This window comes from Pecten maximus, chromosome 17, assembly GCF_902652985.1.
Source record: "Pecten maximus chromosome 17, xPecMax1.1, whole genome shotgun sequence".
NCBI lineage: Eukaryota > Metazoa > Mollusca > Bivalvia > Pectinida > Pectinidae > Pecten > Pecten maximus.
The window spans coordinates 25783491-25809609 of record NC_047031.1 but is presented as its reverse complement, the minus strand read 5'-3'; the positions used below and the strand labels follow the sequence as shown (position 1 = coordinate 25809609).

Genomic DNA, 26119 nt, shown 5'->3' with positions numbered 1-26119 from the left:
CATCTGCTGTTGTGAAGGCGTCAAACTAAGTGTCACATGTTGTAGCATTCTGTAAATCTTGAACAAGTTCCTTTGAAACTACGACAATGTGGGCATTTTTTAACCCTGGACATGTCTTTTGCGAGCTAACTGAAAAAATCTTTTTACTTAAATATAAAAAAATGCAGCTTGCATGCTCTTCTTTGTTGCCTGGTTCACATGCAGATCTTGTAATAAAATCATACATTTTAATTAAACATCTATATCTGTACACTTGAACATTTGGCAAAAATCACCCAAAACAGTTTTTCCCGTAATCAATTATTATAATTATTTAAGTTTCAAAACGCAATTTAAAGAAATTACCCCTACCCCCCCCCCCCCCCCCCCAAAAAAAAAAACCCAACAAAAAAAACAAAAAAACCAACAACAACAAACAAACAAATAAACAAAAACAAACAAAAACAAAACAAAATCATTATTACATGTCAGTTGTTATTTCTAATGACTGAATACACACGGACGTCCTTAGTTCTAGTAATCTACCAAACATCTGTTGTTGAAATCAAAACGTCAGAAAACTGAGACCCTGCAGCGAGGCTACGAAAACTCCGAAGAAAATTGTTAAATAGACTAGACTGAACTCGGTGGCCGAGTGGTTAAGGTGTCCCGACACTTTATCACTAACCCTCAACATCTGGGTTACGTGTTCGAATCCCACGTGGGGCAGTTACCAGGTACTGACCGTAGGCCTGTGGTTTCACTTCTAAAACCAGGCATGTCCTTAAATGACCCTGGTTGTTAATGGGACGCTAAACAAAATAAACTAAACCAAACTGAACATTTTTTCATAGTATATCGATATATCTTATATAAAACATAACATAAGTTACCTGGGGGGCTTGAACACGGGAACTCACCTTTTCTCATGGAACGCCAACTCATACCGAGCACGGATACTCACTTTTCCCTCGTTACAACAGAAGACTTTCACTAGGAGGATAGGTGGCCATGCAATAAGAAATAGAATGGTTCTATATACAAGCGGGCGATCTGCAAGGGTCTAATCTTGTCTTCTTGTCTTCTTGAACAGGCAGCAGTAAAACATTTGGCCTGTGGCACTACGTAATATTGGATTTTTTGATACTCCTTTCAATGCTTCTGGTGTATAACAAAACGATCGCCTATCCATTCAAGAATGGCCATCAAAATGGTTTGGCTTCGTATTGTTTAACGTCCTATAAATAACTAAGGTCATTTAAGGATGGAATCCCCGTCAATCTAATTAAAATTAGACTTGTTATTTCCATTCCTCTACGATACACTGCAATACAAGATCGATCTTGTATTGCAGTGTATCGTAGAGTATCGTAGAGGAATGGAAATAACAAGTCTAATTTTAATTAGACTGGACTCCCCGTGTGCGATATGCATAAGTGTGGTGAATACTTGTGTGTACATCAGAATGGCGTGTTGATTTTAACCCTAGAAAAACAGTATCGTAACTAGTAAAACATGTTAGTTAACTTATTGTCTCCATTGTCTACTAAACAATCCTCCTCTTCCCTAAGTATCATAACATAAACTCCTAAGTGTCGTAATATAAATAACATTTCCTAAACATGCCTGCCTTTCCCGAGAAAGGATGTTGATCAAACTGTGTTTCTGACAGCAAATTTTTCACATCATTCCTAGATTTGTTTTCTCTTTTCCTTGTTCAAGTTTTATCTGTCATCTCCTTGGGTATGACAGATCGAACGTTCATGCAACAATCCAATGACGTCACGGAGGCAATTCAGCGACGTCACGGCAACAATTCCATCACATCACGTCAACAACGTGTTGCAGTTTATTACATGTTTACTAGTGAAATACCGAAAATTATTCATTCTTTAAAAGTGATATTTTTTATCACTTTTTTTTTTATCTAAACCAATCAGAACACTACTTTCAAACGACAATGGGAAAAATTTCATGTTATATGACGTCATAATGAAAGAAATCGGGGCAATTAATCAGAAAATGATTGACAGCACAAGGTTGAATACAAATATGAAAAGCGGGAGGGTAATTCTTTCGTGAATTATACGCGTGGGTGCTCTACGTATGACCAATCAGAAGACGCGAGAGAATAACTTCTAAAGGATTAATATGGTATTTACAGCGGTATTGGAAACGGAAGTACTCCTGTCACATTGTAAAGGATTGATATGGTATATAGATTCATATCATAACTGTGAACCTGAAAAATGTCCACAGAAGTGGCGGGTCGTTATCTTCTCCAAGGGGTGTTTCTAGTTGTTACGATTATCTGAATGATGGGCGAGGATACCTACTTGAAATATGATAAAGACGATCAAACCATGATATATTTGTTTACACCGAGTTATAGTGGGTCAGATCACACGAAGGGCCCTGTTATCTATGGGGTCGATTTAATTGCCACTCCATGGGATCACATACATGTACAAAGAGTTCGAAGCAGTTTCTGATTAAGATAGACAAGAGGCCTAGAGGGCCTGAATTGCTCACGCATAGTAAGGAATAATGATGAAAGTAGACCTCCATATGTAAGGGATGTTGCATGAATATAGTGAAACATGTAACAGTTCACTGATACTTTGGTTAATTGTAATGTCGACTGGTATTCAATAGCAGGACCACTGGTCTTTAGGATCGTGTGAAAACTATCTTTTATTGTTTAAAACATATCTGGAATTGCTTCTGTTTTTGTTTTTGTTTTAGGGATTCAATTAGGATGGTTGCCAAGAAGACACCAACAGTCAGTGTAATGAGGACGGTTGTCAAGGAGACACCAACAGCCACTGTCATGAGGACGGTTGTCAAGGAGACACCAACAGCCACTGTCATGAGGATGGTTGCCAAGAAGACACCAACAGTCAGTGTCATCAGGACGGTTGTCAAGGAGACACCAACAGTCAGTGTCATATGAGGACGGTTGTCAAGGAGACACCAACAGTCAGTGTCATGAGGACGGTTGTCAAGGAGACACCAACAGCCACTGTCATGAGGACGGCTGTCAAGGAGACGCCAACAGCCATTCCTGCATTGAAAATAAGTCTCTGCCCTTTATACAAAGAGAAATATTGTACACCATTCCGTCGAGGTTGTCGGTTCACTTTATGTTGTTAATTCGACAAAAAGCTTGATTTATCTTTCTCCTCTCCTCTATATCTGAAATATCAGTACACATGGTGTTCACTGTTGTGATAGACGCGGAAGTCTTGCGCTCTGACATCAACTACAAATGTTTTAGATAAGCTTCCAAATACACTATCAGTGGATATCTACGGGGAATTATGTTTTCGCGTTTTTCACGTGACAAAATGTTTTGGTGAGTAACAGATAGTTTGATACAGGTAACTATTGAGTAATGGAAATATTGACTGGTTTTGTTTAACGTCCTATTTATCAACATGTACAATTGTGGTTATTTAAGGACCGCCTCCCCTGTGTGAGGAAATGAATGCGTGTTGATATTCACCTGGAATTCTTTTGTGCAATCATTTGAATATCTCTCATTTGTATCGTTTGGCAGACTACACAGATAAGATGACAGCCAACATGATACTTGTCTTGTTTGTGGTATTCCATGTCGTCACACCATCATACGGTACTGGTAAGTAACTATATAGAGGATATCTTACAGTGTTGTCAGTAATACCAAGTATATATCGCGATTGTGGCTAATTTTGGTTTGGTTGGTTTTTGTTTAACGTCCTATTAACAGCCAGGGTCATTTAAGGACGTGCCAGGTTTTGAAGGTGGGGGAAAGCCGGAGTACCCGGAGAAAAGCCACCGGCCTACGGTCAGTACCTGGCAACTGCCCCACGTAGGTTTCGAACTCGCAACCCAGAGGTGGAGGGCTAGTGTTAAAGTGTCGGGATTCCTTACCACTCCAACACCGTGGCACCCTGTGATATTTTTCACGAATGCATAACACGAGCGAAAACATCAAAATATCAGCTACACGAGTGAATTATATTGGTATTCCCAAAGATACTGTTAGATATTCTGTTTATTACATTTTATAGCAAAATAGACCGAGGCAGCTCAATCTCCCACAGAATACATTACGGTCCTCTGTCAACGGCTCACAAATATACGCCAAATCATGACGTTATGTATTCTATCTTGAATTATGACGTCATATAACTTGACGGTGAGCTACATGCAAATCCTAATTTTCCCCATTGTCGTTTGTAAGCAGTTTTCTGATTGGTCATATAAAAAGTGATATTTTGAATATCCGAACAAGTTATATTTTTCATTTTTATACTATGAATAATTTTTGATATTTTACTGGTAAAAATGTAAAAAACAAACAAAAAAAACCCCCAAAAAACCCCACATAACTTTGTTTCCAACAACTCAACCGTCATACGTGTATTGTGACATTGTCAAGGAGTGAAAAATATGCAATCATTAACTGGAAGTAGGGCTTAAGAATTGTACCTGCTGCTCCAATTGTGTGGTCGTAAAAGGCGTTTAACTTTGGAATCTTATTTTTTCTCTTTATAAACAACTTTCTGTCTCCTCACATCTGCCTTACGTAGCGTCCATCTCTGTGACAGTGAGGAGTACTATTTGTTCTACATCACTCTGACGGAAGTATTCATTTCACCTGTTTTTTGTTCAGCTGAACAAAACATAATAACATCACCGCTATAGCTCCGAGATAACGGTATAATCTCCGTGTTTTATCTGCTGCTAATATACATTTGATAACGTCCATTTTCTAGTTCTCATAAAGACACGATAGAGAAATTTATTTACATCCAATGTCATCTTTTTGTCCCAAACAATGATATATTTATTGACATGTAATATCATCGTTTTGTCCCCACAAAGATATATTTATTGACATCAGTTGTCATCTTTCTGTCACCACAAAAATACAATGATTTTCATCATTGTTCCACTCTTTTCCTCACAGAGACACCTTTATATGTTAACATGTTATACTGCTATAGAAATTCTCATTTTAAGGTTTCAGACCGACACAATAAGATATGTACACGGTAAACAGTTCATTACATGGGATACACTGAGGTCAGTCCTCATGCCTCAATATATTATACGTATATGTTTATATATAGTTCAACTGGATGATGCCATTGTGTATCGCTTAAATATGTAAACATAAATGACGCAACAAGGTAATTCCGGTTGAATATCGCTAACGTTTTCAAGTATATATATATATATATATATATATATATATGCATGACCTAATGACCTTAGCTGTTAATAGGACGTTAAAAAAAATAAACCAAACCAAACCTATCCTAACAAGGGTAAGGAAAACCTGGTCTCTATAGGAAGGCGACCATTAACCAATAGTTTGTATACGGATGAGTTTGAGATTTTTTTATGTCAAAAAATTGAATACAAATGGTTCAAAATAAATCCAACCCGAGTATCAGTTTGACCATTGTCTTGTGACAAACACAAAACACAATTTTCAATTGTAAATACATTGTATTACTTATTGTTCTCGGCTTTACCTGTTACGGCATTATAAAAACGTCTATCAGCGGCCTAGTTATCCGTGAAAATCGTCCATTATGACCTTCTTGTATCAATACAAAACTAAAACAAGTTGCATATATTAAAAGGCCAGAAATATTACCGCGAAACAATTTGGAACAATATTTCAATAATCGTCTTTCATGATGGACAGCAAATGCTATCATTACGCTCCGTCTGCAGGGAAGTACCGTTCACAGATACCAACTTCACACTATCATTACGCTCCGTCTGCAGGGAAGTACCGTTCACAGATACCAACTTCACACCATCATTACGCTCCGTCTGCAGGGAAGTACCGTTCACAGATACAAACTTCACACCATCATTACGCTCCGTCTGCAGGGAAGTACCGTTCACAGATACCAACTTCACACCATCATTACGCTCCGTCTGTAGGGAAGTACCGTTCACAGATACCAACTTCACACCATCATTACGCTCCGTCTGTAGGGAAGTACCGTTCACAGATACCAACTTCACACTATCATTACGCTCCGTCTGTAGGGAAGTACCGTTCACAGATACAAACTTCACACCATCATTACGCTCCGTCTGCAGGGAAGTACCGTTCACAGATACAAACTTCACACCATCATTACGCTCCGTCTGCAGGGAAGTACCGTTCACAGATACCAACTTCACACTATCATTACGCTCCGTCTGCAGGGAAGTACCGTTCACAGATACCAACTTCACACTATCATTACGCTCCGTCTGCAGGGAAGTACCGTTCACAGATACCAACTTCACACTATCATTACGCTCCGTCTGCAGGGAAGTACCGTTCACAGATACCAACTTCACACTATCATTACGCTCCGTCTGTAGGGAAGTACCGTTCACAGATACCAACTTCACACTATCATTACGCTCCGTCTGCAGGGAAGTACCGTTCACAGATACCAACTTCACACTATCATTACGCTCCGTCTGTAGGGAAGTACCGTTCACAGATACCAACTTCACACCATCATTACGCTCCGTCTGTAGGGAAGTACCGTTCACAGATACAAACTTCACACCATCATTACGCTCCGTCTGCAGGGAAGTACCGTTCACAGATACAAACTTCACACTATCATTACGCTCCGTCTGCAGGGAAGTACCGTTCACAGATACCAACTTCACACTATCATTACGCTCCGTCTGTAGGGAAGTACCGTTCACAGATACCAACTTCACACTATCATTACGCTCCGTCTGCAGGGAAGTACCGTTCACAGATACCAACTTCACACTATCATTACGCTCCGTCTGTAGGGAAGTACCGTTCACAGATACCAACTTCACACTATCATTACGCTCCGTCTGTAGGGAAGTACCGTTCACAGATACCAACTTCACACTATCATTACGCTCCGTCTGTAGGGAAGTACCGTTCACAGATACAAACTTCACACTATCATTACGCTCCGTCTGTAGGGAAGTACCGTTCACAGATACCAACTTCACACTATCATTACGCTCCGTCTGTAGGGAAGTACCGTTCACAGATACCAACTTCACACTATCATTACGCTCCGTCTGTAGGGAAGTACCGTTCACAGATACAAACTTCACACTATCATTACGCTCCGTCTGCAGGGAAGTACTGTTCACAGATACCAACTTCACACTATCATTACGCTCCGTCTGTAGGGAAGTACCGTTCACAGATACCAACTTCACACCATCATTGCGCTCCGTCTGTAGGGAAGTACCGTTCACAGATACAAACTTCACACTATCATTACGCTCCGTCTGCAGGGATGTACCGTTCACAGATACAAACTTCACACCATCATTACGCTCCGTCTGCAGGGAAGTACCGTTCACAGATACAAACTTCACACCATCATTACGCTCCGTCTGTAGGGAAGTACCGTTCACAGATACAAACTTCACAAAGAATATTTGAAAAACACTGTAGTTGAGACAGATAGGTCAGAAGGTGGAGAACAGATATACTGATTAAGGTACAAGTTTTGGGTTATATATAACGGTTTTAATTGATACTAAGCCTTTATGCTTTACAGATGAGGAATCTTGCCAAAAGTTAAAAAACATTACAACACATTCTCCTATTGTCATGGAAATCAACCAGTTCGGAATGGTACCTAATACCACGAAGAAATCCAATGGTACAATCGTCAGTCTGGTATGTAACGACAATGTGACCTTGGCATTGAGTGGCCAGGGTGTGATTCAATGTATAAATGGAACATGGAAACCCCGTCAGCCTCACTGCGTCCGTGAGTTTTACAGAGTATACTTTTCTGTGTTGATATGGCTTCAAGAAATACAACATGTGTGTTTTATATTTATTTTGTCAAGATTTGACATCTGCTAAAAATAGAAATATGTAAGTATGGTAACCTAGGATGAGGTGATTATAGCATTATAGTAATGGAAAATTTGACAAAATACTTTTGGGGGGGAATGCTAAATAAAAGTACCTCACTTTGTTGTTTGTTGGTATCTCATTGAAACCAGTCCATATATCACGTTAACAATGTGAACAGACAATTCAGCGCCTGATGGTGGCGCCCTCATCCGTTGGTAAGTACCTAAACTAGACAGCAAACAATACTAATTCTCATTAGGATCTGTAAATTATAAAAAGCTCGGAATTAGTTAATACTAGCCCAAACACTAAGATGTTTTATTGTTTTAGTTTTTTTTCCCTTCAAATAGCAAAACCCGTACCTCCCAAACCGCCGGAGCCCCAGAATCCACACCTGGACATCATAATAGTAGGAGGTCTTTGTGGCTGCTTTGTTCTCCTGATACTGGTGTCTGTACCGGAAGTAGTGAAGAAAGGAAAGGCGTGGAGACTGTAATGTTTACGTTTTTGTTTCAACATTTAAATGTCGTATGTGTTAAGATTTTGAGTCAACAATTGTGAAATGAAGGCAGATATGGACACAAAAAGGGAAATCAACAAAAATGTAAAATTCTGGGATAATTTGATTATTCAACGACATTGGTACTTATTTGAACAAATCAGGAAATTTTGTAAGACATTTCTTGTTTAAAAGACAATTTGTCCAAAACCATTAAAAATTAAAAGCATGGAAGGAAATAACAATGGTCTGTCTAAGAGAACAGTTGTCGTTATACTGATTTTACATTTATATTTACCCTTCCAATTTCCATGATAAATATATTCTCTGATAGAATACTACAGTGTCATTTGGATTGATGCTTTCTGACCTGACTGAAATTCAGAAAAAAAAATGTTTGTTTGGGATTTGGGAACGCTGTAAACTGACTTTTTATCGCCCTCATTTATTTACACAAAATTGTTGGTGTTTTGTTGACTTAGGACAAATAACACCTACCTCAGACACGAAAACTGATTAGATAATGTGAGGTTGGTTGAGAAATGAACTGACGACACAAGTACTTGTATTACAGAGTTTGGTAATCTTATGTACATGCTATTGAGATCAATCGAGGATATATATTCTATGCCCATATATTGCAAATATCTATCTATACAATAATGAGTACATTACACATGATATCACTTTTATCATAATTCTTTTGTTGATATAGTCTAACTAATCTGGTGAAGTATATTCTTAAGTATTTCTATTATCCCTTAATATGTCGAATATTCCATCGCGGGCCATTGATACCATTCACATCAACTAATTATTTTCCCAATCCCTTTACATTTAACAGAAGGAACAAAAAAGAAACGCTTATTGAAGAGAACAATTCTAAAAGGTGAGTTTGCTGTTGAACATTTTTTCATCATCTTTGATCGCAGATTTGCAGATACCAGGGGTGGGGAATTAACAGTGCAATCTTACTGAAGGCAGCCATCATATTCTACTGTGAGGAGTTCGTGTCCTTGTGAGGAGTTCATGTCCTTGTGAGAAGTTCGTGTCCTTGTGATGAGTTCATGTCCTTGTGAGAAGTTCATGTCCTTGTGAGAAGTTCATGTCCTTGTGAGAAGTTCATGTCCTTGTGAAAAGTTCATGTCCTTGTGAGGAGTTCATGTCCTTGTGAGGAGTTCATATCCTTGTGAAAAGTTCATGTCCTTGTGAGAAGTTCATGTCCTTGTGAGAAGTTCATGTCCTTGTGAGAAGTTCATGTCCTTGTGAGAAGTTCATGTCCTTGTGAGGAGTTCATGTCCTTGTGAGGAGTTCATATCCTTGTGAGAAGTTCATGTCCTTGTGAGAAGTTCATGTCCTTGTGAGAAGTTCATGTCCTTGTGAGAAGTTCATGTCCTTGTGAGAAATTCATGTCCTTGTGAGAAGTTCATGTCCTTGTGATGAGTTCATGTCCTTGTGAAAAGTTCATGTCCTTGTGATGAGTTCATGTCCTTGTGAAAAGTTCATGTCCTTGTGAAAAGTTCATGTCCTTGTGAGAAGTTCATGTCCTTGTGAGGAGTTCATGTCCTTGTGAGAAGTTCATGTCCTTGTGAGGAGTTCATGTCCTTGTGATGAGTTCATGTCCTTGTGAGAAGTTCATGTCCTTGTGAAAAGTTCATGTCCTTGTGATGAGTTCATGTCCTTGTGAGAAGTTCATGTCCTTGTGAGAAGTTCATGTCCTTGTGAGAATTTCATGTCTTTGTGAGGAGTTCATGTCCTTGTGAGAAGTTCATGTCCTTGTGAGGAGTTCATGTCCTTGTGATGAGTTCATGTCCTTGTGAGAAGTTCATGTCCTTGTGAAAAGTTCATGTCCTTGTGATGAGTTCATGTCCTTGTGAGAAGTTCATGTCCTTGTGAGAAGTTCATGTCCTTGTGAGAATTTCATGTCTTTGTGAGGAGTTCATGTCCTTGTGAGAAGTTCATGTCCTTGTGAGGAGTTCATGTCCTTGTGATGAGTTCATGTCCTTGTGAGAAGTTCATGTCCTTGTGAAAAGTTCATGTCCTTGTGATGAGTTCATGTCCTTGTGAGAAGTTCATGTCCTTGTGAGAAGTTCATGTCCTTGTGAGAATTTCATGTCTTTGTGAGGAGTTCATGTCCTTGTGAGAAGTTCATGTCCTTGTGAGGAGTTTTGCCCTTGTAAGGGGTTCATGGCCTTGTGAGGAGTTTTACCCTTGTGAGGAGTTGATGTCCTTGTGAGGAGTTTTGCCCTTGTGAGAAGTTCATGTCCTCGTGAGGAGTTCATGTCCTTGTGAGAAGTTCATGTCCTTGTGAGGAGTTTTGCCCTTGTGAGGAGTTCATGTCCTTGTGAGGAGTTCATGTCCTTGTGAGAAGTTCATGTCCTTGTGAGGAGTTCATGTCCTTGTGAGGAGTTCATGTCCTTGTGAGAAGTTCATGTCCTTGTGAAGAGTTTATGTCCTTGTGAGGAGTTTTGCCCTTGTGAAGAGTTCATGTCCTTGTGAGGAGTTCATTTCCTTGTGAGAAGTTCATGTCCTTGTGAGAAGTTCATGTCCTTGTGAGGAGTTCATGTCCTTGTGAGGTGTTCATGTCATTGTGAGAAGTTCATGTCCTTGTGAGAAGTTCATGTCCTTGTGAGAAGTCCATGTCCTTGTGAGGAGTTCATATCCTTGTGAGAAGTTCATGTCCTTGTGAGAAGTTCATGTCCTTGTGAGGAGTTCATGTCCTTGTGATGAGTTCATGTCCTTGTGAGAAGTTCATGTCCTTGTGAAAAGTTCATGTCCTTGTGATGAGTTCATGTCCTTGTGAGAAGTTCATGTCCTTGTGAAAAGTTCATGTCCTTGTGAGAAGTTCATGTCCTTGTCAGAATTTCATGTCTTTGTGAGGAGTTCATGTCCTTGTGAGAAGTTCATGTCCTTGTGAGGAGTTCATGTCCTTGTGAGGAGTTCATGTCCTTGTGAGGAGTTCATGTCCTTGTGAGAAGTTCATGTCCTTGTGAGGAGTTCATGTCCTTGTGAGAAGTTCATGTCCTTGTGAGAAGTTCATGTCCTTGTGAGAAGTCCATGTCCTTGTGAGGAGTTCATATCCTTGTGAGAAGTTCATGTCCTTGTGAGAAGTTCATGTCCTTGTGAGAAATTCATGTCCTTGTGAGAAGTTCATGTCCTTGTGAGGAGTTCATGTCCTTGTGATGAGTTCATGTCCTTGTGAGAAGTTCATGTCCTTGTGAAAAGTTCATGTCCTTGTGATGAGTTCTTGTCCTTGTGAGAAGTTCATGTCCTTGTGAAAAGTTCATGTCCTTGTGAGAAGTTCATGTCCTTGTGAGGAGTTTTGCCCTTGTAAGGGGTTCATGTCCTTGTGAGGAGTTTTACCCTTGTGAGGAGTTGATGTCCTTGTGAGGAGTTTTGCCCTTGTGAGAAGTTCATGTCCTCGTGAGGAGTTCATGTCCTTGTGAGAAGTTCATATCCTTGTGAGGAGTTTTGCCCTTGTGAGGAGTCCATGTCCTTGTTAGGAGTTCATGTCCTTGTGAGGAGTTTTGCCCTTGTGAGAAGTTCATGTCCTCGTGAGGAGTTCATGTCCTTGTGAGAAGTTCATATCCTTGTGAGGAGTTTTGCCCTTGTGAGGAGTCCATGTCCTTGTTAGGAGTTCATGTCCTTGTGAGGAGTTCATGTCCTTGTGAGAAGTTCATGTCCTTGTGAGAAGTTCATGTCCTTGTGAGGAGTTCATGTCCTTGTGAGAAGTTCATGTCCTTGTGAGGAGTTCATGTCCTTGTGAGGAGTTTTGCCCTTGTGAGGAGTTCATATCCTTGTGAGGAGTTCATGTCCTTGTGAGGAGTTCATGTCCTTGTGAGAAGTTCATGTCCTTGTGAGGAGTTCATGTCCTTGTGAGGAGTTTTGTCCTTGTGAGAAGTTCATGTCCTTGTGAGGAGTTGATGTCCTTGTGAGGAGTTCATGTCCTTGTGAGAAGTTCATGTCCTTGTGAGAAGTTCATGTCCTTGTGAGGAGCTCATGTCCTTGTGAGGAGTTCATGTCCTTGTGAGAAGTTCATTTCCTTGTGAGAAGTTCATGTCCTTGTGAGGAGTTCATGTCCTTGTGAGAAGTTCATGTCCTTGTGAGAAGTTCATGTCCTTGTGAGAAGTTCATGTCCTTGTGAAGAGTTCATGTCCTTGTGAGGAGTTCATGTCCTTGTGAGGAGTTCATGTCCTTGTAAGGAGTTCATGTCCTTGTGAGAAGTTCATGTCCTTGTGAGGAGTTCATGTCCTTGTGAAGAGTTCATGTCCTTGTAACGAGTTTATATCCTTGCGAGGAGTTTTGCCCTTGTGAGGAGTTCATGTCCTTGTGAGAAGTTCATTTCCTTGTGAGAAGTTCATGTCCTTGTGAGAAGTTCATGTCCTTGTGAGAAGTTCATGTCCTTGTGAGAAGTTCATGTCCTTGTGAGAAGTTCATGTCCTTGTGAGGAGTTCATGTCCTTGTGAGGAGTTCATGTCCTTGTGAGGAGTTCATGTCCTTGTGAGAATTTCATGTCCTTGTGAGAAGTTCATGTCCTTGTGAGGAGTTCATGTCCTTGTAAGGAGTTCACGTCCTTGTGAGAAGTTCATGTCCTTGTGAGGAGTTCATGTCCTTGTGAGGAGTTCATGTCCTTGTGAGAAGTTCATGTCCTTGTGAGGAGTTCATGTCCTTGTAAGGGGTTCATATCCTTGTTAGAAGTTCATGTCCTTGTGATGAGTTCATGTCCTTGTGAGAAGTTCATATCCTTGTGAGGAGTTCATATCCTTGTGAGGAGTTCATGTCCTTGTGAGAAGTTCATGTCCTTGTGAGGAGTTCATGTCCTTGTGAGGAGTTCATGCCCATGTGAGGAGTTCATATCCTTGTGAGAAGTTCATGTCCTTGTGAGAAGTTCATGTCCTTGTGAGAAGTTCATGTTCTTGTGAGGAGTTCATGTCCTTGTGAGGAGTTCATGTCCTTGTGAGAATTTCATGTCCTTGTGAGAAGTTCATGTCCTTGTGAGTTCATGTCCTTGTGAGGAGTTCATGTCCTTGTGAGGAGTTCATGTCCTTGTGAGAAGTTCATGTCTTTGTGAGGAGTTCATGTCCTTGTGAGGAGTTCATATCCTCGTGAGAAGTTCATGTCCTTGTGAGGAGTTTTGTCCCCAGGACGTGACATAATCCCCAATAGCAATATCGCTCAGAATTCTTAGAATGGGGCAATAGGTTGCGTGATGTAATTTTGAGTGTTCTGTTCGATGTCGTCGGCAGTATGCTTCAGCAAGGTAGCACTATAATATTGGCATCACTTCCGCGCTGTCATAAGAAGACAAACTTTAACATACTACAGCCTTACAAAACACACGTACACATCACAGGCATGTATCTCGCACACGTGAAAGCATCCTTAAATCACCTTATCTGTGAGATGTTAAAGAACACAAGATAACCAAACCCGAATTATTGAACGTTAGACAGGACCCGAACCCTTCCTCACAAGGGCAAAGGACAAGATACTGAAAATCCAGGTGTGCGATACAGGTTGTCCTATGGTCGTACCTCAATCCTGCGATAAAATTGTTTTAATATTTATTCTTACAAAAACACATCTAATATAAAATGATTGACGGCATACTCGACGTACCTGTACATGTATTAGAAACGATTTTTAAAATCCAACGCTGAGGTGTATTTATAAAATTGAGATAACAGATTTCAAGTGTGTTTCAAGTGGGTACGGAGTATAAAGATTGATCTCTCACGGGAGGTCAGGCTGTTCTGAACGTTTAGTAATGAGGACTTTATATAGGGATATTAACGGTTTGGTTATACTTTATTATATTAATAACTTTGGTATCCCTGGTGAGAGTGTATACTATACAATTATGGCCCTCGGTGGAGGGATATATCCAGAATTATGTCCCTGGGAAGGGTTATTTTTTCCGAGGGCGTAGCCCGAGGGAAAATAACTCTTCCCAGGGACATAATTCTGGATATATCCCGACACAGAGGGTCATAATAGTTTTATTATACCAAAAAAAGCGCATATTTTGTGGCCTTTTTGGTGTTTAAAGCATCCTTGCTGTCCAATATCGCTGTTATTTCTACTTCTGTTGTCGGCCAAATCGTGATGACACTGCCATTTCAAAAGCCTGTGTTGTTGTTTGTGTTTTTGGAACCAGACGGCAACAAACGCTAAAGAGATCCACTGCCCGACTTCCGATGCAGGCGCGTTCGATTACGAAGGGTTATTCATCGGGCGGAGGGGTTATACACCGGGGTATAATACTCTGCTGCCATGGGTACATGGTTATTCGACAGGTTATACCCCGGCGACGGCATTTGTCGGGGGATATTTGATTTATAAAATGTCAGGTGATATGTTTTCGTCCAATGAAAAGAATTCTAACAAAAGTGAAGTATAATAATCCTATTTGTCTCCGTAGCTGTTAATATATCGTTAAACAATACGAAGCCAAACCCTGTTAAAATGTCAAAGCTCTGGATTTGGGTCCTTTCAACAACTATGGTCATCTAAGGACGGCCTCCCGGGAGGGTATGGTTTGGTTTGTATTGTGTATCGTCCTATCAACAGCCATTGTCATTTATGGACGGCTTCCCCTGTGTGGGTATGACATATGGTTTGTATTGTTTAACATCCTATCAACAGTTACGTTAATATAAGGACGGCCTCCCCCGTGTGGGTATGGTTCAGTTTGTACTGTTTAACATCCTATCAACAGTTACGTTAATATAAGGACGGCCTCCCCCGTGTGGGTATGGTTCAGTTTGTACTGTTTAACATCCTATCAACAGCCATTGTCATTTAATGACGGCCTCCCCCGTGTGGGTATGGTTTTGTTTGTATTGTTTAGCATCCTATCAACAAAAGTACAGTTACGTTAATATAAGGACGGTCTCCCCTATGTGGGGCTTTGTTTGGTTTGTATTGGTTTTTAAGGACGGCCTCACCCGTGTGTGTTGTATTGTTTAACGTCCTATCTACAGCTATGGAGATAGATAGGAGTATACACACTAACCATTAGGGAGGGGGCGTCTTCTTTTGTTTGGTGTTTGGTTTTTGCACATCCAATCCCATTGTGTGAAAGATGCATGCATTTGTAATTTAATGATTTCATTGAAGGGTGAATCTCCCACTTAATGACAAATTGTTTATCATTACCAGGTTTTATAAAGTATGGACATGCGGAAGGAATACAAAACAATTTGTCAAGGCGAAAGGACTGTCGGCATTGAAGCGTGAAGGTGAGACAATGAATTCTGACTATATGGCCTACAAGTACAACCATGTGTTGTCAACTGATAAAAATAGACCTAATGATTAAATGCCTTTAGGATTATTGTAAATGTTTGTCCAACCTTAGGGTGGTTTTAACGTACATATACAAATGTAATTAAAAGTATTATCCCTTGATTGATATAACAAGAACTGTGACATTATAGGTCTATATTTGAAGTATTTTTAGTGAACAACATTTTTTGTTTTCATTATGTCTCCTGATCAGGGCACATTCAAGTTTCAAGTTTTTTATTCACCAAATGCAGTACAGCATATAGGTTATTCAAATACATAATACAATAATCATACAGAACGGAGGATAATTCCTTACATTATTACTAAATACAATCAAATTAAATGAACGAACTTTATATAATCACTAACTACGAATTCCTAAGACATTTTCTTTAAAGAGCCAGAGAATGAGTCCCGTTGTAAACGTCTAGACGGCGACTAAAAGTCCCTTTAAGAATCGGGGATTTTATCTGTGTCTTCTATTAATGAAATATTGAAGAGACTAAAATAATTCTTCTGTAGCGATATGGGATCTTAAATATTTCCTTTTTACTCGCTGCTTTGAAACACAGATACCTAAACATATGCATGGTCCCAGTCTACACGAAGCAGGAATAAGAGGAAAACTTTCATTATCACAGCAATTTTGTTTTGAATTTAAAGCAATGTAGTGACTTAATTTTCAGACATGAACAAACAGTAAATGGACAAACCCTTATGGATTATAGATCATTTCACTTTAAACTGAATATCTAAAGCATAGTAAAATGTCCTGACCTCCTACTGCAGTTAATGGTTTGGTTGGTTTCTGTTTTCATTTGAATATATGTACCTGATCCAAATCTACAAGACGTAAAAATAGGGGGAACAAACTTTTAAAATCAAACAAGATTTCAGTCAATACAGTATGACTTTTTAAACCGTCTAAACCTCCTACTGAATTAAAGGTTTTGGTTGGTTTCTGATTTTATTTGAAATAGAAACCCATACCACAGTGTCTGATTCCTCACTCATGGACAAAGCATAATGGTGTTTAATGCTAAACTTCATCTACAACAAGTATCACTGTGTACACAGTGGTGACCGTAATATATACTACGGTCATCAAAAATGGATGTCGACGAACTCGCCTCAGAAACTTTCAATGTTATCATAAACTAACAATTTCCGTAAAAAACCGAAACTTAGCGATTTCGCCCGCATCCATCTTTAATGACCGTAGTATATATTACGGTCACCACTGTGTGTATACAGTGATATATACCACTAATGCTGACTCTTGTTAACTTTGAATGGCACTATTACTGTTGGACTTGTCTGAGTAAACATATCAATATTTATTTTGAATACTCTAAAAGGTAAATGTTCATCAATGTAAAATTGAATACCACTGAATTTTAATATGATTATCTATCTACAACCTCCTATACTGTAACCCCCAATTATCTATGATACTAATTATTATTACTATTATTATGGTATTCCTAACGGTCCATCAACACTGATAATGTCATAAGGACTTCTAAATAAGGTAAAAAAAATGATATTAAAGGAAACACCAAACAAATGGAACTATAAAAACATCTTGTTACACTATTTATATAGTTTAAAAATGCAAATGTGGCTGTGGTATTGGCTAAGCATCATTTGGTACAGCTTTTAGATACTTAATTTAGTTTTTCTAAAAAATATCATGTTTCGAATAAAACATTATATACAGGATTGTCCTTGCCTCCAATTTGCCACTAAGGGACCCAATTAAATTTAATTAATTTGTAACCATATCGTAATAACTTGTATGTATTATGTTCCGTAAAAGCTTCACGGATACTGAAGAAATCTTCCGTAGTGCGCATCGTTCTAGAGGAGGATGGAACAGAGATTGACACGGATAACATCCTTGACGCATGCGCAGATCAGACATTAATGGCGTTAGGTGAAGGAGAACTTTGGTGGGACCGGAATGTTAACAGTGATGACGGGCGGTTTGACGAAAAACGGTATTTCTTAATACATGTTGATGTAGTCATTTATCAAATAAATAGATTAATATGTTACGAGCCTTTAGTTCATAATAAATACATATGATATAACCGCAGAGTGTGAGATCCTGTTTATTGAACGATTCATTTTCGTATCATAAGTGAAAACTCCAATTAATTTCTACCAAACAGGCTCTAATGATATGATTTGTACAAGGTCACACTTGTTTGACCTCTAATATGGTTATTGTGACGTCATCATATATTTATGAAGTAACAGCAGTGTTATTACCCACGTGTTAACGATATTTATGACATGGTTATATATCATGGTAGTACGCACCAGTTATGTGATCAACACAACAATAGTTACTTGAATTGTGAAAGTCACCATTACTTCGAATTTGATATTTGTTTTTTCTTTTACCACTGACAGACTGACGTTTGATATTTGTAACCAGGATAGAACAAAGAGAAAACTAGTTCTTGGTGCAGACCTACGTGACCTTTGTAGGCAAGGTAACCTCGTGTGGATTTTGTGAATGTTTTGACAACAACAAACGTTTTATTGAGCGTGATGTATATGGCTGATAACAGTAAATCTTCCGGAAATTAAGTAGGATACATTTTATGCTTTTAAACATCGTTTATAATTGAAAATAGTGGGTTTGGAGGTTTATTTTTGTCCAATGCTAACACATATACGTTTGCAAATATGTTCCACGACTACAACAAAAAATTATCATACGTGTCAAGTGAATTCGCCCATGTTATATCTTTTGTTATATCTTTTTGCCGAGGTTATCATGAAATAAGATTAAATTCTAAAACTTGTTTCATAATATCTTTTAAGAGATGAATACCCATGCAATATCCTATATTCAAGACAAATCATAATACTAATTTACATCTGATCCGGTATATTCCTGTTTGTAGGGCAGCTGGTATTCGGTTACCTCCCCTTGAGTGCCTGTCTAGAATCAGATGGAACAATGATTGGTCACGACGTGCTGTTTGCCTTTGCCGGAAGTACAATAATGCTTCTAGATCGAGGAGGTGCGTGGTCTCCCGTCACCACTTCCGTCTATACCTTACCGGATGTAGACAGGAGAAGGTCACCCAACAGTGTCACTAACGGCATGTAAGTGGTTACATTTTCACGTCACCTGGTTTCAGGAAAACAGACATTACACGTGTGCCTCGCCTACCTCGCTTTGGCAGTATATAAAGTTTTAAGCAAAATCGAAAATTCACTAAAATATCAGTATCAAAACTACCAAACAACTCATAGTATGGAAGCTTCCTGTATACATTTTAGACATGTGTAAATATTGATGCATTGCAAAACAAATATTAAATTTCGCAAAAACAAGAATTCTCAAAAAATTCCATTTTCACTCTTAAACTTACTTTTTCTGAAAAACGAGTACAAAATAAATCTGATTAATTAAAGCATTCATTTCAATTAAGCTAAAGCTAATTTGTAAATCAATAAGAGATGTAATAAATATTTTATGTCAATATCTCAAAATCTAAGGGTTTTACCAATAATTAAAACAAAATTAATGTAATCTGTAAGGTCTTGAGACATCCATACTACAATGCAACTCTTTCCCATGAAGTAGCTGTTGTTGAACAATACTAACCAAACTTAAAACCTGCAGGATGTTCAAGGTATGGTCACATGATCATTCGGTGAAGTTGGTAGTATTTGCGAAGAATCTTGCCGACATTCATATCAAAGGTAAGCGCTGTTATTCTGCCCGAATGAAATGTCAACATAACGGAACTACCCACTAATTAAAGTGCATGCAGGAAGTGATCTTAACTGTAAATTAAATCTGAAAATAATCGTCGATCGTGAAAATCTGCAAACAGTATTTATTCATCAATTTTTACACAGTCTCAATTTAGCCTCCTGGTGTGATTATAGTATAGTGCTTGAATATCATTGTTATATATATATTATAATCTGTCATTAGTATCCCGTACCTGTATGTCCGTACCTGTATATATGTATGTATGACCGTACCTGTATGTATGACTATATTGTACCTGTATGTATGACCTTACTTGTATGTATGACCATACCTGTATGTATGGCCGTACCTGTATGTATGACTGTACCTGTATATATGTGTTTATGACCGTACCTGTATTTATGACCGTACCTGTATGTATGACCGTACCTGTATGTATGACCGTACCTGTATGCATGACCGTACCAGTATATATGTATATATTTACATTCTGTGTTGCATTTGCCTATATATCGTTAGTAAACCAAATTGTATTCATGAGACTGTATATTACAATTTACAGTGATTCGGTAAGAGTAGGAATACAGCCCCAGGTGTTGCTGGTCAAAACAATGGCCGCCAGTTATTTTCGGCCTGGAGAGATTTCGAATGCTTGCAATTATTATCCACAACACAAAAAATGAAGCAACTTCACAAGTTATGAGAGTAATATTTTATAATTAAAACAAAATGTAGTCAACACAAAATAACTATAAGCGCCGTTCTTGATCTAAGAATTATCAAATTGTCAATGTCGTCACACTCACAGGGGCTCGTTTCCGAATTTTTCAGAAATGTAAGACACGACATCAAAAGTCCAGTATTTATAAAAAATAATAAAATCAAAATCTTGTGAAAAATCGGGAGAATCGACATGGTTTCCGGTTGTGTATGTATATTGGATTTTAGTTTTGTGGTTATTCACTGATGTTAAAGGCCTACCTTACAAAATCGAGCCCGTGTGAAGTTGAAAATCGTCTGCTAAGATGCAACTGGTTAGATTTGAATCTGTTTCGAACGAAATATCGTTGGAATCGTTTTCACCTACTGTCAAGACGAGTTTCAATTAGAATTTAAGAACTGATATTCTTCTGAAAATAATGTAAACCCATTCGACAGAATCTGAAGTATTTCCTAGGAATCGAGTCTGTCCTGTGCAATACCTGTTCAAAGCCGCATCACTTCTAAATGTTAACCTATAGCATTGCGCCGAAAAAACGGCTTGGATTTTAAACAATCAGAAATTATGCAATTGTGAATGATTTGGCGATATCTACAAACGTATATGAAATAGAAAATAAAGCCAAATTTGTGCAAAACCATTGTATGTGTTTGGTATTGATAACGACATGAGGGACTATATTAATCCTTCTGGAAATTTCGGCTGTTCCGGTATTTGAACGTGATGACGTCAGTGATAGGGAAGCGGCAAATTCCAACGCGTCTTAAGCTACAGTAAATAAAAAAAAATATGAATGTAAATATAAGCATTGAACTGTTACCAAATGGTAGTATACACTCGATATGAATACAATTTGGGTGACAGATAAATATTTCATGTCGCCCTAACGGGCGACATTCTATTTATCTGTCACCCAAATTGTATTCATATCGACTGTATACTACTATTTGGTAACAGTTCAATGCTTAAGTATAACCGTACTTGTTTATATGACCATACTTAATTAAATGTATCAGCATTATGTCGAATTCTTCAAAGCATTGTCTATTTCATATATTTACCTGTATGTCATATCTACAGTGTATACACAAAGTCAGTATTGTCTTTCGCTGAATAAACATCTCTATTCTGTATTTCAGCTGCCAAATCTCACGGAGTTCCGAATCCTGTGGAGATTTCAGAGCTTTCCACTGGTAAAGTGGTGACATCAGATACACAGCTCACATCTCTAGCCAATGATGTTCTGATAATAAAGTCTTTGAAGAAAACTGTCGACAACAATTATGTATACATTGATGACATGGCTGAGGGCGTGTCCAGGAGGTGCGTTCACTTCAGGTTGATTTCCCAACAGGAAAGGATCGGAGTGATGACTACGCTGAGGTACAGAAGATCCGACCCAATAGAGAACGTCAAGTGAGTGGAGTAAATAGCTCACAACAAAGTGTGTCGTCCAGCATTAACCCGTACGGCGTACGACGAAGTATAGAAATTCCATTTACTAGTGGCTTAACGACACCTGAAGACTCGCAGGTTCCAAACAGAATGACTGAAAACCCTGCATACGCCATGTGGCCGGCTAAACAAGCAAATGAACGAGGCCAAAATAGTCCATTTATCGAACAGGATCCGCGATCAACATCAATAAACAATTTCGGATACCTCCGTGATATGTCCGATGAATCAAAAAGGAAACATAACTTTTACGAGATGACTAATTTAAAGACTGTACCAATACACGACAATATCTCGGAATACCCTCGTTCGAGTCGCAGCCATTTTGAATATTCGCAGAAGCCGATGGTTGTGACAGGGGGCGCTAAACAGTCAAAATTTAGTGATGTGTTATTCTGATAGAAACATTTTGGACAGCGAATAGATTTTTTTCGCAAAAAAGTATAGCTAGATTTGGTAAAAGTGTTAAAGCTTAAATACCAGAAAACTGAACATTAACAAAAAAAAAAAAAAAAAAAGGGGGAGGGGCAGAAAATGTTGAATGTGACAAAGGTCAGTCATATGTTGTGGTACAGACAGTTTTGAAAGGAAATTTTAGATAATTGATTAATTTTATATATTAAAAATCCTCGCAACAGCCAGGGTCTGATGAGGAATGATGTCACGGAGACACCTACAGAGACAAACAAAGCTCAGAAAAATAGAGCAGTCAGAAAAAAGAAACTTAAGATCGCAAGTGTTGTAGTGAGGACAGAAGTTATATTTTAATCTCCTCAATGTCCAATAATAGAAGACACCAAAGGAAATCCCCGATTCATCATAGACCTCTACCTTTAGTCACATTCTACCATTAACATGCACTGGAATGGGTACACGTCATGCATTTATCGTTCGCATACCAAAAATTACTCTAACACTTACCATGCATAATCCAACACCTATCATACATAATCCAACACCTACCATACATAATCCAACACCTACCGTACCATACATAATCCAACACCTACCGTACCATACATAATCTAAACACCTACCGTACCATACATAATCCAACACCTACCGTACCATACATAATCCAACACCTAACATACATAATCCAACACCCACCATACGTAATCCAACACCTAACATACGTAATCCAGCACCCACCATACATAATCCAACATCGACTATACATAATCCAACACCCACCATACATAATCCAACACCTACCATACATAATCCAACACCCACCATACGTAATCCAACACCCACCATATGTAATCCAGCACCCACCATACATAATCCAGCACCCACCATACATAATCCAACACCCACCATACATAATCCAACACCCACCATACATAATCCAACACCCACCATACATAATCCAACACCTAACATACATAATCCAACACCCACCATACATAATCCAACACCTACCATACATAATCCAACACCTACCGTACCATACATAATCCAACATCCACCATTCATAATCCAACACCTAACATACATAATCCGACACCTACCATACATAATCCAACACCTACCATACATAATCCAACACCTACCATACATAATCCAACACCTAACATACATAATCCAACACCCACCATACATAATCCAACACCTACCATGCATAATCCAACACCTACCATACATAATCCAACACCTAACATACATAATCCAACACCTACCATACATAATCCAATACCTAGCATACATAATCCAATACCTACCATACATAATCCAACACCTACCATACATAATCCAACACCTACCGTACCATACATAATCCAACACCTAACATACATAATCCAACACCCACCATACATAATCCAACAGCTACCATACATAATCCAACACCTACCATACATAATCCAACACCCACCATACATAATCCAACACCCACCATACATAATCCAACACCTACCGTACCATACATAATCCAACACCTAACATACATAATCCAACACCCACCATACATAATCCAACAGCTACCATACATAATCCAACACCTACCATACATAATCCAACACCCACCATACATAATCCAACACCCACCATACATAATCCAACAGCTACCATACATAATCCAACACCTACCATACATAATCCAACACCCACCATACATAATCCAACACCTACCATACATAAGCCAACACCTAACATACATAATCCAACACCTACCATACATTATCCAACCCACTGATGTGCGGTGAGATATCAAAGACAGTCTGGTTTTATTTGTCAATATTTGGTTAGTAACTAAACCGAAGGTTTAAGTGTAATAATCCCTGATAATGAATACTTCCTTCAGTGTTTAATAAGGTCTAGAACGTCAAGGCGAGTGATGTACGCCATGAGAGGAAGCCCTCAGTAAATAAACACCGATAGTGTTGCTACCACAAGGACTAGACCCGCTCCTATGGGTCTGTAAGAAATTTAACCGAAAACTTAAGATTATTATTTACTGATAACGATGACCATATATCATTCAGTGTTAATCAGCGATAGAGAACGTCATTGAGAATTTAAATATCAAAACACAACTGCATACATTAAGTCCAGAACGGCAAGGCGAGTGATGTACGCCAAATGAGAAAACCCTCTCTATCTAGACACCAATAGCGTTGCCAAGGACTAAACCCGTTACCATGGCCAGGATAACGAAATTCCTCCAAGGTCTAGGGAGCTCTCAGGTTAAATATTTCTTTCCGGGGCATAGAAACGTGTGTAGCACTCGACCCCAGTAGCTGAATCATATGTTGATATCGGCACACCTTCGTTAGGATAGGTGTGGGTAGGATAGGCCAGTAGATACACTTCCAGGAAGTAATGCTATCGTCATTTGTTATCATGTCGTACGATGTCGGATTTATCTCCTATACCGTCATCTACAGGATCGCTATCTGCATTGTATATATACTTATATATTATTTACGTTTAACTTACTAACATGCTTGATTTTGTTGTGTGTCAATAAAAAAGTCATTACTTTATACGAATTGTTGATCGGTTGATAGTTTGCACATTTTCATTTTTGACAGACTGGTCGGTACAGAAGCTGGCTGTAACAGCAGACTGTGTTTGTGGGATTTATCCCCAAAGAGTAGCTACTCTGTAAACATATTTCTTGAATATACAATACATCTCTTTGCTGATAAGAGTCCTTGTTCATGAGAATCATGAATTTAGACTATAATATATGAAAATAATTGGAAGCAATTGCACAAATGCCTAGTGACGGGTTAGATACATGTAATGATCTGCATTATTTAAAACCTTTAAGCTACCTATACATATTAATATATGCGTGTATATACATTTAAGTGTATATAGCAGCTAGTACCAGCATTTGTTAAACCGGATTTGACTTGATAAAAGCATAAATATCGATCCTCTTTTGACCTTCAAATGCAGATGGTGGCTGTAATACAAAACAAATATGGCACATAAAGAGGCATTTGAATCATCAAACTCGCAAAAATGCTCTTATTATGCATTATGATAAAATCTGTAATACGTAAATAAAGTAAGTTTTCAGAAAAATAGTTCAACCACATTTTGAGGTAAATTCAGATTTCTGAAAATAGCCCCAAACTTCACTGTATAACTATTTGTCTCGAAAACATTCTTTTTATTGTGCTCAGTTGTCTAAATCGTATATGATATAGACATTTTTATTAATTGTCTCCTTATAACCCATATTTGTGCAATATAATTTGCGAATTGAATCCGCCGTTAACATCACTAGCAATACACTTCTGTATCGAGTCGATTCTCAATAATTAAAGACAATATCATACTATGAAAACCCGATTGCCAATTTTGATAAAACCAGCAGATGCTTTATAGACAACTTTTGAAAGTAGAACTCGTACTGAATGTCTACAGGCCAGAACTCGTACTGAATGTCTACAGGCCAGAACTCGTACTGAATGTCTACAGGCCAGAACTCGTACTGAATGTCTACAGGCCAGAACTCGTACTGAATGTCTACAGGCCATGCAGAACTCGTACTGAATGTCTACAGGCCAGAACTCGTACTGAATGTCTACAGGCCAGAACTCGACCTGAATGTCTACAGGCCAGAACTCGTACTGAATGTCTACAGGCCAGAACTCGTACTGAATGTCTACAGGCCAGAACTCGTACTGAATGTCTACAGGCCAGAACTCGTACTGAATGTCTACAGGCCAGAACTCGACCTGAATGTCTACAGGCCAGAACTCGTACTGAATGTCTACAGGCCAGAAACTCGTACTGAATGTCTACAGGCCAGAACTCGTACTGAATGTCTACAGGCCAGAACTCGTACTGAATGTCTACAGTCCAGAACTCGACCTGAATGTCTACAGGCCAGAACTCGTACTGAATGTCTACAGGCCAGAACTCGTACTGAATGTCTACAGGCCAGAACTCGTACTGAATGTCTACAGGCCAGAACTCGTACTGAATGTCTACAGGCCAGAACTCGTACTGAATGTCTACAGGCCAGAACTCGTACTGAATGTCTACAGGCCAGAACTCGTACTGAATGTCTACAGGCCAGAACTCGTACTGAATGTC

The 26119-nt window shown here is 38.8% G+C and overlaps 1 protein-coding gene across 2 annotated transcripts; it reads left to right on the top strand.

Annotated features, from left to right (window-relative positions):
* Window positions 1–3165: 3165 nt before the first annotated feature.
* Window positions 3166–24549, top strand: LOC117315351. Of its 2 annotated transcripts, XM_033869502.1 has the most exons (11): window positions 3166–3334; window positions 3539–3619; window positions 7548–7763; window positions 8206–8347; window positions 9199–9243; window positions 15516–15595; window positions 17464–17644; window positions 18063–18145; window positions 18563–18767; window positions 19291–19370; window positions 21247–24549. In XM_033869502.1, exons 2-11 carry the CDS (start codon window positions 3553–3555, stop codon window positions 21525–21527), a joined length of 1380 nt encoding a protein of 459 aa, XP_033725393.1. In that variant the 5' UTR covers window positions 3166–3334; window positions 3539–3552; the 3' UTR covers window positions 21528–24549. The 2 variants fall into 2 exon arrangements, with proteins under 2 accessions (XP_033725393.1, XP_033725394.1); XM_033869503.1 differs by lacking the exon at window positions 3166–3334 and having other exon boundaries at window positions 3441–3619.
* The last annotated feature ends 1570 nt before the right edge of the window (window positions 24550–26119 follow it).